At 59.4% G+C, this 12976-nt stretch overlaps 1 protein-coding gene across 4 annotated transcripts in view; it reads left to right on the forward strand.

Annotated features, from left to right (window-relative positions):
* KIF4A (kinesin family member 4A) overlaps positions 1 to 12976 on the forward strand; it is a 44282-nt gene that overhangs the window by 460 nt on the left and 30846 nt on the right. For all 4 annotated transcript variants that reach the window (XM_029067866.1, XM_029067867.1, XM_029067868.2 and 1 more), the window contains exons 2-5: positions 835 to 949; positions 2497 to 2687; positions 8220 to 8312; positions 11569 to 11735. In XM_029067866.1, coding sequence (XP_028923699.1) covers positions 835 to 949; positions 2497 to 2687; positions 8220 to 8312; positions 11569 to 11735 — 566 coding nt within the window. The remainder of the gene's footprint in view (positions 1 to 834; positions 950 to 2496; positions 2688 to 8219; positions 8313 to 11568; positions 11736 to 12976) is intronic.

Genomic DNA, 12976 nt, shown 5'->3' on the forward strand with positions numbered 1-12976 from the left:
CCCCCCTTACCCCATCTCTTCTCTGATCCCCTCTCTGTCCCCCCCTTGTCCCCTCTCTGACCTCCCCGTTACCCCATCTCCCCCCTTACCCCCTCTCTGTCCCCCCATGCCTCATCTCCTCTCTCACCCCCTCTCTGTCTCCCCCTTACCCCATCTCCCCCCTTACCCCCCCGTCCCCCCTATGCCCCATCTTTTCTCTCACCCCCTCTCTGTCCCCGCCTTACCCCCTCTCTTCCCCCCCTTACCCCATCTCTCCTCTCACCCCCTCTCTGTCCTCCCCTACCCCCTCTCCGTCCCCCCCTTACCCCCTCTCTGTCCCCCCTTACCCCCTCTCTTCCCCCCCTCACCCCATCTCTCCTCTCACCCCCTCTCTGTCCCCCCTTATCCCCTTTCTGCCCCCCCATCTCTCCCCTCCCCCCATCTCTCCCTCCTCACCCCCTCTCTCCCCCCCGGGAACAGCACCCTGACCCCCATCTCCCTCCTCACCTCCCCCCAACACGCCCCGATCCCCCTCCCCCAGAAACCCACCCCCCCCACCCCAATCCTCACCCCTTTCCCTAGGAACCCGCCGCCCCCTCGCCCCCTCCCCCGGGAACCCGCCACTTAGCCCCATTCTCTGCCTCCCCCTCCTCGGGAGACACCCCCTCTTTCATTCGGTCCTATTTCTTGAGCGCTTAATGAGTGCAGAGCACCGGACTCGGCGCTGGGGAAAGGGCGATAGAGGGATAAAGTTGCCCCCTTCCGCCCACCCCGAGGGGACGCCCCCCCCCCCCCGGCTCTGCCCTCCCGGCTGACGGCCCGGACGTCCGTCCGTCTTTCTCCCTCCCTCCCCAGGTGGTGGTGGGCACCGACAAGTCCTTCACCTACGACTTCGTCTTCGACCCGACGACGGAGCAGGAGGAAGTGTTCACCAGCGCCGTGGCTCCCCTCGTCAGAGGCGTCTTCAAGGGTGAGGAGCCCGGGGGTCCCGCAGAACCCACGGCACCTGGTCCCGGCTCCGCCGCCTGTCTGCCGGGTGACCTTGGCCGAGTCGCTTGGCTTCTCCGGCCCTCGGTTCCCTCGTCTGTCAAATGGGGATGAAGACTGGGAGCCCCACGGGGGACAGGGACTGGGTCCGGCCTGATTATCGTGTATCTTCCCCCGGTGCTTAGCTCGGTGCCTGGCACTTAACAAATGCCACCGTTACTGGTATTATCGTTAAGCGCTTACCGGGGTCCGAGCACTGTTCTAAACGCTGGGGTAGATGCAGAGGAAGCAGGTTGTCCCACTTGGGGCTCCCGGTCTTAATCTCCATTTTACAGATGAGGTGACTGAGGCACAGAGAGGTCGAGTACTGTGAGCCCGTCACTGGGCGGGGATCGTCTCTATCTGTTGCCGAATTGTCCATTCCAAGCGCTTAGTACAGTGCTCTGCGTGCAGTAAGTGCTCAGTAAATACTACTGAATGAGCCCTTAACAAATAGCACGATTATTATTACGAGAAGCGGCACGGCTGAGCGGTAGAGCCCGGGCCAGGGAGGCGGTTGGGTTCTCGTCCCGGCTCCGCCGCTAGTCTGCTGTGTGACCTGGGGCGAGTGCCTTCGCTTCTCTGGGCCTCGGTTCCCTCACCTGGAAAATGGGGATGGAGACGGTGAGCCCCACGCGTCCAACCCTACTTGCTTGTGTCTAACCCAGCGCCTAGAACGGCGCTTGGCACGTAGGAAGCGCTTAACAAGTACCAGAATTTAATAAATGACCGTGTCCAGAGCTGCGTCCTGAGCACTCGGGAGGGTCCGCTACATCGGAGTTGGGAGACGAGCTCAACTGTCCCCAACGGGCTGCCAGGCTAGAGCGGGAGACCCCCGACCGACCTGGTGGGCAGAGCCCGGCCCTGGGAGGCAGGAGGATCTGGGTTCTAATCCCAGCTCCGCCACTTGTCTTCTGTGGGCGACCTTGGGCAAGTCACTTCTCTGGGCCTCAGTCTACCTCGTATGGGGATTAAAGCTGTGAACCCCACGTCGTCCAAGCTGATCAGCCTGGGTCCACCCCAGCGCTTAGAGCGGTGGTTGACGTATAGTGAGCGCTCAACAGATGCCATCGTTACTATCTTGTTAAATCGTAGCTAATAATGGTAACTGTGGTATTAAGCGCTTACTACGTACCGGGCCCCGTACTGAGCGCTGGGGTGGGAAGAAGCAAATCGGGTGGGACGCAGCCCCCGCCCTACGTGGGGTTCACGGTCTCCATCCCCATTCGACGGTGGAGGTCACCGAGGCCCGGGGAAGCGACTCGCCCACGGCCACGGGGGAGACGAGCGGCGAAGCCGGGATTAGAACCCGCGACCTTCTGACTCCCCGGGCCCCGGCTCTACGCGCTCCGCCCCGCTGCCGTGGGGCGAATATCCAACGCCCAGAGGGCCTCGATCCGAGTGCTTAGACGAAAGGGAGCCGGGGAGGGGGAGAGGGGGCTTTGCCGGCCGGACCTTCTCACCCCGGGCACGGGGCTTCCGTCCCCCCAGGGTACAATGCCACCGTCCTGGCGTACGGGCAGACGGGATCCGGGAAGACCTACTCGATGGGCGGAGCGTACACCTCGGACCAAGAGCACCAGCCCTCGGTCGGGGTCATCCCCCGGGTCATCCAGCTGCTCTTCCGAGAAATCGAAAGGAGGGCGGATACCGACTTCACCACCAGAGTGTCTTACTTGGAGGTAAAAGCCCGGCCGCCGAGTCGAGAGCGTGCGCGCCGAGGGGGGTGGCCACCGAGTTCACCCGGAGAGTGTCTCGGAGGTAAAATCTGGGCTGGGCTGGAGGGCGGGCACCGCGTTCACCGGGATAGCGGCTTACGTGGAGGTAAAAGCCGGGCCGTCGAACCTAGAGAGTTGCGCGGCGAACTCAGGATCCGTCCTCCTGCCGGAGAGCGTCCGACTCGGGAGTCAGAGTCGGAGCGAGAGAGTTTCCGACAGGAGGGCGGACGCCGAATCCATCAGGAAAGCGTCTCTTGGGAAGGTTAAACCCGGGTCGTCGGGTCTAGAGAGTTGCCGGAAGGAGGGCGGAATCTGAACTCACCGGTGGAGGTGAAAAAAAAAAAAAAAAATAGATGGACGGCCAAGTTTAGAGAGGTCTGACGCTCCGTCGACCAGGAAGATGTCTTACTGGGAGGTAAGAGCTGGGCCGTCGAGGCTAGGGAGTTTCCGACAGGAGGGAGGTCTCCGAGTTCCCCACGACAGTGTCCTTTGAGGAGGAAGAAGCTGGGCCGTCGAGCCGACGGGGTCGCGTGCCCAACTCGCAATCCGCCCTCCTTTCAGAGGGCGTCCGTCTTGGAAGTCGGAGCCGGGCCGTCCATCCTCTAGAGAGTTTTCGACGGGAGGGCGGACGCCGGGCCCGTCAGGAGAGTGGCTTTCCTGGGAGAAGCCAGCTGGGCTGTCAGATTTCGAGATTTTTCCGAGACCAGAGCAGAAGACTCCTTATTAGCGTTGGCTCGTTCAGTCGTATTTATCGAGCGCTTACTGTGTGCAAAGGACCGTACCAAGCGGGCGGGAAAGTACACTATAATAATAGACGTATTCCCGCCCGCAGCGAGCTCGCGGTCTAGAGGGGGGACACGGTAAGCGCTTAACCAATACCGTGGTTATAATCGTTACGTCTGTGTCGCGCCGTGCTTTCCCGAGCCTTTAGTCCAGCGTTGTGCGCGTGGTAAACGGTCAGTAAGAAGGTACCATCGACTGGAGGTTTCCTGCCCCTTCTTCAACTCTCCCCTCTTTCCCAGCGTGAGCCCCCTCGCCTCCAAGAAGCTGAGGGGCTCGGGTGACCCTTCCCCCTTTAGTTTCCCAATCTTCTCTCTCCATCCTGACTCGATTCAGTGTTTCTTTTTTCCCGCTTGGAGAACTCTCCCAAGAAACCTTCCCTAAGCCCTCCAATTCTCCCACTCCCTTCTACGTCGCCCTGACTTTCTCCCTTCATTCATCCTCCCTCCCAGCCCCGCAGCGCATTTGCATAGAGCTGAAATTTATATATGTATATATTTCATTTATTTTGACTTCATTTAATTCATTTAAATTTCGTTTATTTTACTATCATTTAAAGATATTTTTAAATTCATTTATATATATACATATATATATATGCCGCCGTGTGATCTTGAGTCACTGAAGTTCTCTGGCCCTCACTTATCTCACCTGTAAAACGGGGATGGAGACTGCCTGCATCCGCCCCAGCGCTTAGTACGGGGCCTGGCACCTAGTGAGCGCTTAAACGATGACGTCGTTATCGTCGTCGTCAAAGAAAGGTGAATCTGGGAAGCTGACGGGTAGTCTTTACACTGGAAAGTTGGGAGACGACTCTGGGAAGCTGGTCAACCCGTTCCAAAACTGGGATGGGAGGAAAAATCAGTCAGTAGCAGTTGTTGGACGTCCGCACCGTGAGCAGAGCGCTGCGCTGTCTGGGGAAAGTACGAGAGAATTGGTAGAAACGATTCCTGCCTGCAAGAAGCTCACAATCTATTTCTCCGTCCTTATTGACTCAGATATCCGTCGGCCTCGCCGGCGTACAACTCCCTTTCCAAACCCTGGTAGCCCCTTCCTCTTGCACGGCCCCCCCATCTCTTGCCCCCAGTGAACTGGCCCCCGCCTTTACGGAGAAAATCGAAATCATCAGCCGTGATCTCCCTAGGATCGCTTCTGCCCCTTCTTCAACCTCTCCCATCTTTCCCAGCCATATCTCTAGAGGAGATCTCCCACCTCCTCTCAAAGAATCTACCCCCTTCACTTGCCTCTCCTACTCCGTCCCTTCTTCCCTCCCTGACGGCCGTCTTTAGTCGTCAGCTTCTTCGCCTCTGCTTTCAAACAGGCCCACGTCCCCTCTCTTGATCCCCCGGCTCCCTCCAGTGATGGCCCCATCTCCCTCCTACCCTTCCTCTCCAAATTCCCCCAGGGAGTCGTCTACGCCCTCCGCCTCCACTTCCTCTCCTCCGATTCTCTCCTCGACCCCCGTTTCAATCTGGCTTCCGTCCCCCCGGCTCCGTGGAAAGCTTCCCCTCGGAGGTCGCCGCCGCCGGCGGCCTCCCGGCCGGACCCGCCGGCCTCGGCCCCGTCCCGCTCCCCCCCCGGCCTCCGGGCCGCCTTCAGCCCCGCCGACTGCCCCCCGCTCCCGCGGACCCCGGCCGACGCCGTCCTCTGCCGCGTCTCCTCCCGTCTCTCCGGCCGCCCCTTCTCCGTCTCCCGGGCGGCTCCTCCTCGGCCTCCCGCCCCCGGACCGCGGGGGTCCCTCGGGGCTCGGTCCCGGATCCCCTTCTCTTCTCCGTCTCCACTCACTCCCTTAGGAGAATTCCTTCGCTCTCACGGCCTCGACTCCCCTTTCTATGCGGATGATTCCCAGATTTCCATCTCCAGCCCCTGATCGACCTCTCTCTTTCACCTCCCTCTGGCCCCCCTTCTCTGCAGTCTCACATTTCGTCCTGTCCGGAGGAAATCTCTGATTGGACGTCCTGCCATCGCCTCAGACTTAATAGTAATAATAATAATAATAATAATAATAATGTTGGCATTTGTTAAGCGCTTACTATGTGCAGAGCACTGTTCTAAGCGCTGGGGGAGATAGAGGGTCATCAGGTTGTCCTACGTGAGGCTCACAGTCTTCATCCCCATTTTACAGATGAGGTATCTGAGGCACAGAGAAGTTAAGTGACTCGCCCACAGTCACACAGCTGACAAGTGGCAGAGCAGGGATTCGAACCCATGACCCCTGACTTCCAAGCCTGTGCTCTTCCCACTGAGCCACGCTGCTTCACACGTCCAAGACCGAGCTCCTCATCTTCCCACCCCAACCCTGCCCTCCCCCGACTTTCCCGTCACCGTAGACGGCACCACCGGCCTCCCTGGCTCACGAGTCCGTGTCTTTGGCCTGATCTTGGGTTTCTCTCACTCCCCCCACGTAATCCATCGCTAAATTCTGTCGGTTCAACCTTCGCACCGCCACTAAAGCCCTCCCTTTCCTCTCCATCCAAACTGCTACGGTGTTAATCGTTCACTGGTATTTATTGAGCGCTTACTGTGTGCACAGCACTGTACCGAGCGCTTGGAGAGCACGATTCGGCAACAGATAGAGACGATCCCTACCCAGCAACGGGCTCACGCTTCTCCTCTCCCGCCTCGACTGCCGTATCAACCTCTTCGCTGACCTCCCTCCCTCCTGTCCCTTCCCACTCCCGTCCAGATTTCACTCTGCTGCCTGGATCTATTTTTTTTCTTTAATGTTTTTTAACCGCTTACTTTGCTCTAAGTGCTGTCCTAAGTGCGGGGATAAATACAAGCTAATGAGGTTGGATACAAACCACGTGCCACGTGGGGTTCACAGTCTAGGTTTTTATTCTTAAAGCTTGGTCCTCGGTCGCCCGTCCACCCCGGCGTCCGAAGGAAACCGGTCCCCGTCGGCTTTAAAGGCCTCCTCCTCCCTGATTTCCTCTTCCGGCCCGCACGCTTCCCTCGCCTCATGCCAACCTGCTCACGGGGCCTCCGTCTCGCCGCCGCCCCTTCGCCCACGTCCTTCATTCACTGTTACATTTATCGAGCACTTGCCGTGTGCAGATCACTACGCTGAGCGCCGGGGTGGTTATTACAAGGTGGCGAGGTTGGACACCATCCCTATCCCATCTCGAGCTCGCACTCTTAATCCCCATTTTACAGAAGAGGAAACTGAGGTCCAGAGAAGTGAAGTGCCGGGCCCCGGGTCCCACAGCAGCCATGTGACGGAGCCAGGATTAGCACCCGGGTCCTTCTGACGCCCAGGTTCTATCCCCTGTAATAGCTGATAATATTCACCTTTAGTGGATAGAAAATCGCTCTTCTCCCTCCTCCCTCCCGTCAGGCTTATATGGGGCAGGTAGAGTGTCCAAGCCACCTGTCTTGCATCTATCCCGGGACTTAGCCCAAGATACGTATTTAATGATGATAAACAACAGTGATATTTAATTTGATTTTGGTCCTCTGTGAGGGGCTCAAAGAACTATTCGATCGATGGATATTTATTTATAGCGGAACGTTGTACTGAGCGCTTGGAAAAGCACAGCACAGTGGTGTTGGTAGACACGTTCCCTGCCCACAATCAATCGATGGCGTTTTTTGAGTGCTTACTGTGCGCAGAGCCCCGGCAATCCATCGTATTTACTGAGCACATAGCGTGCGCAGGGCACTGCATTAAGGGTTTGGGAGAGTACGACGTAGCAGGACACGTTCCTTGCCCACAGCGAGCTTACGGTCTAGAGCGGGAGACAGACATTAATATAAATAAATTACAGATATGGGCGTAAGTGTTGTGGGGCCGAGGGGGAATGAAGAAAGCGAGGAAGTCGGGACGACGCAGAAGGGAGGACGAGAAGAGGAAAAGTGAGCACCGAGCGGCCATCGAGGCGGCAGGGAGACCGCCGGAGGGTCCGGAGGAGCGGGGGGACGCGGACCGAACGTTTCTGTAGAAAATTGAGGCGGGGGGCGGAGGGAAGTCCGGGGCGGGGAGAGGCCGGAGGCCGGGAGGTCCACGAGGAGGCCGATGCAGTCATCCCGGCGGGAGAGGAGAGGTGCTTGGATTAACACGGGAGCGGTTTGGATGGAGAGGAAAGGGCGGATTTTAACGATGTTACGAAGGTCGAACCGACGGGATTTGGCGGTGGATCGAATATGCCAGCTGAATGAGAGAGAGGAGTCGAGGAGAAGGCCGAGGTTACGGGCCCGTGAGCCGGGAAGGACGGCGGTGCCGTCTACAGGGACGGGAACGTCGGGGGGAGGACGGGGTTTGGGGGGGAAGAGGAGGAGGCTCGGTTTTAGGCGTGCTGAGTGTGAGGTGTCGGCGCTACATCCAAGTAGAGACGTCTCGAAGGCAGGAGGAAATGCGAGGTGGCGGAGAGGGAGAGCGGAGCTGGAGGTGGAGATTCGGGAATCGTCCGCGTAGAGGTGGGAGTCGAAGCCGTGGGAGCGAAGGAGTTCTCCGAGGGAGTGGGTGGAGACGGAGAAGAGAAGGGGACCCGGAACCGAACCCTGAGGGACCCCCACGGTCCGGGGGGTGGCAGGCCGAGGAGAGGAGTCCAGCACGGCAGAGTTGACGGCCACCATCCCTGCCCACGAGGAGCTTCCAGTCTAGAGAAGATCAGTTAGGACCGTCTAGATTTCTTCCCTCACCCGTCCTTTCGGGGGGGCCGGGGCCTCGTTGCGTGGCGATTTCACCTGGCCGACCCCCGCTCCTGTTACCCTCAGATCTACAACGAAGAGATCCTGGACCTGCTGTGTCCGGCTCGGGATAAATCGTCCCAGATCAACATCCGGGAAGACCCCAAACAAGGCATAAAGGTGCGGCCGGGGAAGGGGCGGGGGCGTATGTGAATGTGTGGGAGAGGGAGACAGAGAGATATGTCTCTGAAACTGGAGGCCCTGGGGGAGCGAGAGGAAGGGCACGACAGCTCAACCCCCCCCTCGTGTCACTGACGCTTCTGTGACGTCGTAATAACATCACGAGAATTAGGAGACTTGTTATTGTTAATATGTATTAATAGGTAGGTCGATATGTTATTAAAATAACATGATATAATAGTAAATGTGGTATTGAAGCGCTTAGCATGGTACCCATTATCAATAATGCATAAATATGTACTTTTATAAATGATATATAAATACATTGTTATATGTAAATACACTATACTTATAATTTTATAACTCTTTAATAGTGATGCAATAGTAAATGTGGTCTTTAGGTGTTTTACTACGTGCCAGGCACTGAAATGATAATAATTATGGTACTTTGTTCAGCCGTTACTCTGTGCCAGGCGCTGTACTAAGCTCTGGGGTGGACACATGCTGGTTTGGACCCGGTCCCTGTCCCACATAAGGCTCACGCTCATATCCCCCTTTGACAGATGAGGAAACTGAGGCCCAGAGAAGTGAAGCGACTGGCCCAAGGTCTCACAGCAGACAGGTGGCGAAGACGGGTTTAGAACGCGCGGCCTCCCGACGTTTAGGAAAGGGAATTATTGTGGAATGATAATGATGGTATTTGTTAAGCGTTTATTATGTGCCAAGCACCGTACTACGCGCTGGAGTGGCTACAAGCAAATGGGGTTGGACGCCGTCCCTGTCCCACGGGGGGCTCGCCGTCTCAATCCCCGTCTTTACAGAAGAGGAAACCGAGGTCCAGAGAAGTGAAGTGACTGGCCCAAGGCCACACGGCAGACAAGCGGCGGAGCCGGGATTAGAACCCGGGACCTTCTGACTCCCAGGTCCGGGCTCTACCCCCTAGGCCGGGCTCTAATCGTAGTCAAACGGTACAGGGCACATAGTGATTAACAAATACCGTTTGGAGGGAGACAAAAGGAAGGGGGTGGGGTTCCGGACCCGATATTAGAATAATAATAGTGGTATTTTAGCGCTTACCGTGTGCCAGGCACTGTACTGAGCGCTGGGTTGGATACGAGGTAATAGGGATCGACACAGTCCCGGTCCCCCGTGGGGCTCGCAGTCTTCATCCCCATTTTATCGAGGAGGGAACCGAGGCCCAGAGAAGTGAAGCGACCGGCCCCAGGTCACCCGGCGGACGAGCGGCGGAGCCGGGATGAGAACCCAGGACCTCGCGACTCCCGGCCCCGGGCTCCGCCCGCCAGGCCAGACGAATTCGCGGCCCCGCGGGCGTTCTCCAAACGCCGTCCTGCGCTCGGAAGAAAGCGAACCCAATCTCCGTGAGGAGAAAACCCCGGCTCGGCGGCCGCCGGGCCGGAGTCGTTTCGACAGGGTCAACGACCGGGTGGCTCGGAGGGGACGAGGGAGGATGTCGTTCCGGGGGCCGAGCCTTTCCCGCGAGGCTCGAGGAGGAAGTCAGGGGTCGGGGGGCATCCTCCGTCACCGACCGTCGAGGTCGGGGCCAAGCGGGCGGCCATCGGGAGTGAGAAACGCCAGCTGTGACCTCCCTCCCCCAGCCGGCCTAGTGGGCAGAGCCCGGGCCTGGGAGTCGGAAGGACCCGGGGTGAGTGGGCGACCTTGGGCCGGTCACTTGGCTTCTCGGGACCTCTGTCCGACGGGGATGGAGACTGTCAGCCCCACGAGGGACAGGGACTGGGTCCAAACGGATTAACCTGGATCCACCCCAGCGCTTAGAACGGTGCCGGGCACAGAGTAAGCCCTTAACGAGTACCGTAAGCATCATTATAATATTACCATGGACCGTTTCGCCGGTCCGGAAGAGGGGTGGTCTATCTCTCCGCCGACTTTTCGCCCACGACCTGGAATCCGCTCCCTCTTCCCATCCCGCAGCCGCCCGCTCTCCCCCGCCTTCCAATCCTTACTGAGCGCCCTTCCTTGCCCGACCCCCACCCTTTTTCTCATCTCCCCCTTCCTCCCGCATCCCCCCCGACCTTTGCTCCCTTCCTTCGTCTCCCCCCTCCCGGGCCCGCACCCCCGACGTCTCCCTCCCTCCTTTCTTTTTTTCTCTTCCTGTCCCTCTCCCTGCTTCTAGACTCCCAGCTCCTTGTGGGCAGCGAATGGTTCTGTTTAATGCCGTCTTGTCCTCTCCCAACTGAGCAGTCCAGTGCTCCGCACGCAGTAAGCGCTCAGTAAATACCACTGACTGACTGACTGAGAAATCTCTCAATTCTCAGGGGGCCTGAAGTGTTCACGTTTTTGTTTTGTTACGCGCTTACAATGGGCCAGTCACAGTACTTAGCACTGGGGCAGATGGAAGCCCATCGGGTCGGGCCCCTTCCCTGTCCGCCACGGGGCTCGCAGTCTTCATCCCATTTTACAAAGGAGAAAACCGAGATCCAGAGAGGTGAAGCGACCCGCCCGAGGTCACACAGCAGGCAGGCGACGCAGCCGGGATGAGAACCCCGGTCCTTCTTTCTCCCGGGCCCGGCCTCTACCCACCGGGCCCCGATGCTCCTCGAAGGCACGCGGATAGCTCTTTGACTTTGGGAGTAAGGGGGGCACAGAAGTGAGAGCTTAAGGAAGAGAATCGGGGGCCTCCGTTAAGCCTTTTTTTAAAAAAAAAATATATAAAATTTTTCCATCCCTCCGATGTGCGGCAGGACCTCGGGTGAGTCACTTCATTTCTCCGGGCCTCGGTTACCTCATCTGTAAAATGGGGAGAGAAAACCCACCGGAAGGCAGAGGGCGTCGGTTACATCAGACCAGGCGGCACGGTCTAGAGTCCGGGCCCGCAAGGTGCTTCCCTTCTCCGTGCCTCGGTTTCCTCACCTGTATGTAATAGCCAGGCTCCTGAGACCGTGAGTCCCGTGTGGGACAGGGAGCGTGACCCGACCCGCTTTAGCCTAAGTCCCCATCGGCGCCTAGTCCAGCGCGCGGCGCTGAGTAAGAGCTCGGAAGGCCCCGGATTCTAATCCCGGCTCTGCCACGTAGCTGCTGTCTGACCTTGGGCAAGTCACTTCAGCTCTCTGGGCCTCGGTTCCCTCGTCGTTCAAACGGGGCTGGAGACCGTGAGCCCCCCGGGGGGACAGCCCGACGACGTCGACTCTCCCCCGGCGCTCAGGCCAGCGCTCGGCAGGTAGGAAGCGCTTAACAAATACCATCGCCGTGATCATCTCCCCGGTCCCGGCGGGAACAGATCGTCGGTCTGACGGAGAAGGCGGTGGGTTCCGGGCCGGAGATGGTGCGCTGCTTGGAGCAGGGGAACACCGGGCGGACCGTGGCCTCCACGGCCATGAATTCCCAGTCGTCCCGCTCCCACGCCATCTTCACCATCTCCGTCGAGCAGAGGAAGAGGAGCGACAAGTAAGCGGAGGCCGGCGTGACCCTCTTCTCCCCTTCCGCCTCGCCCCGCCTCGCTCCCTTCCTCCCTCCCCCCGTCCCAGCCCCGCGCCCCCTCCGTCCCCCTCCCTCATTTCTTTCTTTCTCCTCCTTTCCCTCTCCCCCTCGAGACCGTCAGCTCCTTGGGCGCGGGGATCGACGCCGTTTGTTGTTACCTCGGGCTCTCCCGAGCGCTTAGTACCGCGCTCCTTGACCGAGCCCTCCTGTCGATCGAGTCCCTACTCTACGCAGAGCACTGGGCCGAGCGCTTGGGAGAGCAGAGGAGGATGGGTAGACACGATCCCTGCCTCGAGGAGCCGACAGTCTGCCGGGCTGGGCGCTTGGGAAAGTCCAACAGAGTTAGTAGACACGATTCCCTGCCCTCGAGGAGCACCGGACGGAGCGCTTGGGAGAGGACGATAGACCCCACCATCCCTGCCCTCCAGGAGCTCCCCTCTTTCTTCCAAACACACCCGGTGGGGGCCGCATTTCCCCCCGACCGCGACCCGCCTGTGCCCGGGCCACGGGTAGCGGTAGGGGGTGAAACCCGTCCAAGATCCCAGGTGCCAGGCCCGCCTTCGGCCAGAGGAGGCCGGGCAGGGGATCGTGGTCCCGCGGCCTTCTGGGTCTTCCCCGCGGCCTTCTGGGTCTCTCCCACGGCCCCGTGGCCTTCGGTTTCGTCCCCCTCCCCACGGCCTTCTGGGTCTTCCCTTCGACCCCATGGCCTTCAGGATCGTCTGCCTGCCGCAGCCCCATAGCCTTCTGGGTCTTGCCCAGCCCCTTTGCCTTCCGGGTCTTCCCCACGGCCCCATGGCCTCGTGGATCGTCCCCATCCCCACAGCCTTCTGGCTCTTCCCCATGGCTCCACGGCTTTTGGGATTGTGCCCGACCCCCCGGCCCCAGGGCCTTCTGGCCCTCCCCCCTGGCCTTCTGGGTCTTCCCCAGCCCCTTGGTCTTCGGGATTGTCCCCGTGGCCTTCTGGGGTCTTCCCCATGGCCCCATGGCCTTCTGGGTCTTCCCCAGCCCCCTGGCCTTGGGGATCGTCCCCGTCCCCACTGCCCCAGGGCCTTCAGGGTCTTCCCCGTGGCCTTCTGAGGTCTTCCCCACGGCCTCATGGCCTTCGGGATCGTGCCCAGCCGCAGCCCCAAGGCCTTCTGGGTCTTCTGGGGTCTTCCCCGTGGCTCCATGGCCTTCTGGGTCTTCCCAGCCCCATGGCCTTCGGGGTC

Source organism: Ornithorhynchus anatinus, chromosome 6, assembly GCF_004115215.2.
Source record: "Ornithorhynchus anatinus isolate Pmale09 chromosome 6, mOrnAna1.pri.v4, whole genome shotgun sequence".
NCBI classification, from domain to species: Eukaryota; Metazoa; Chordata; class Mammalia; order Monotremata; family Ornithorhynchidae; genus Ornithorhynchus; species Ornithorhynchus anatinus.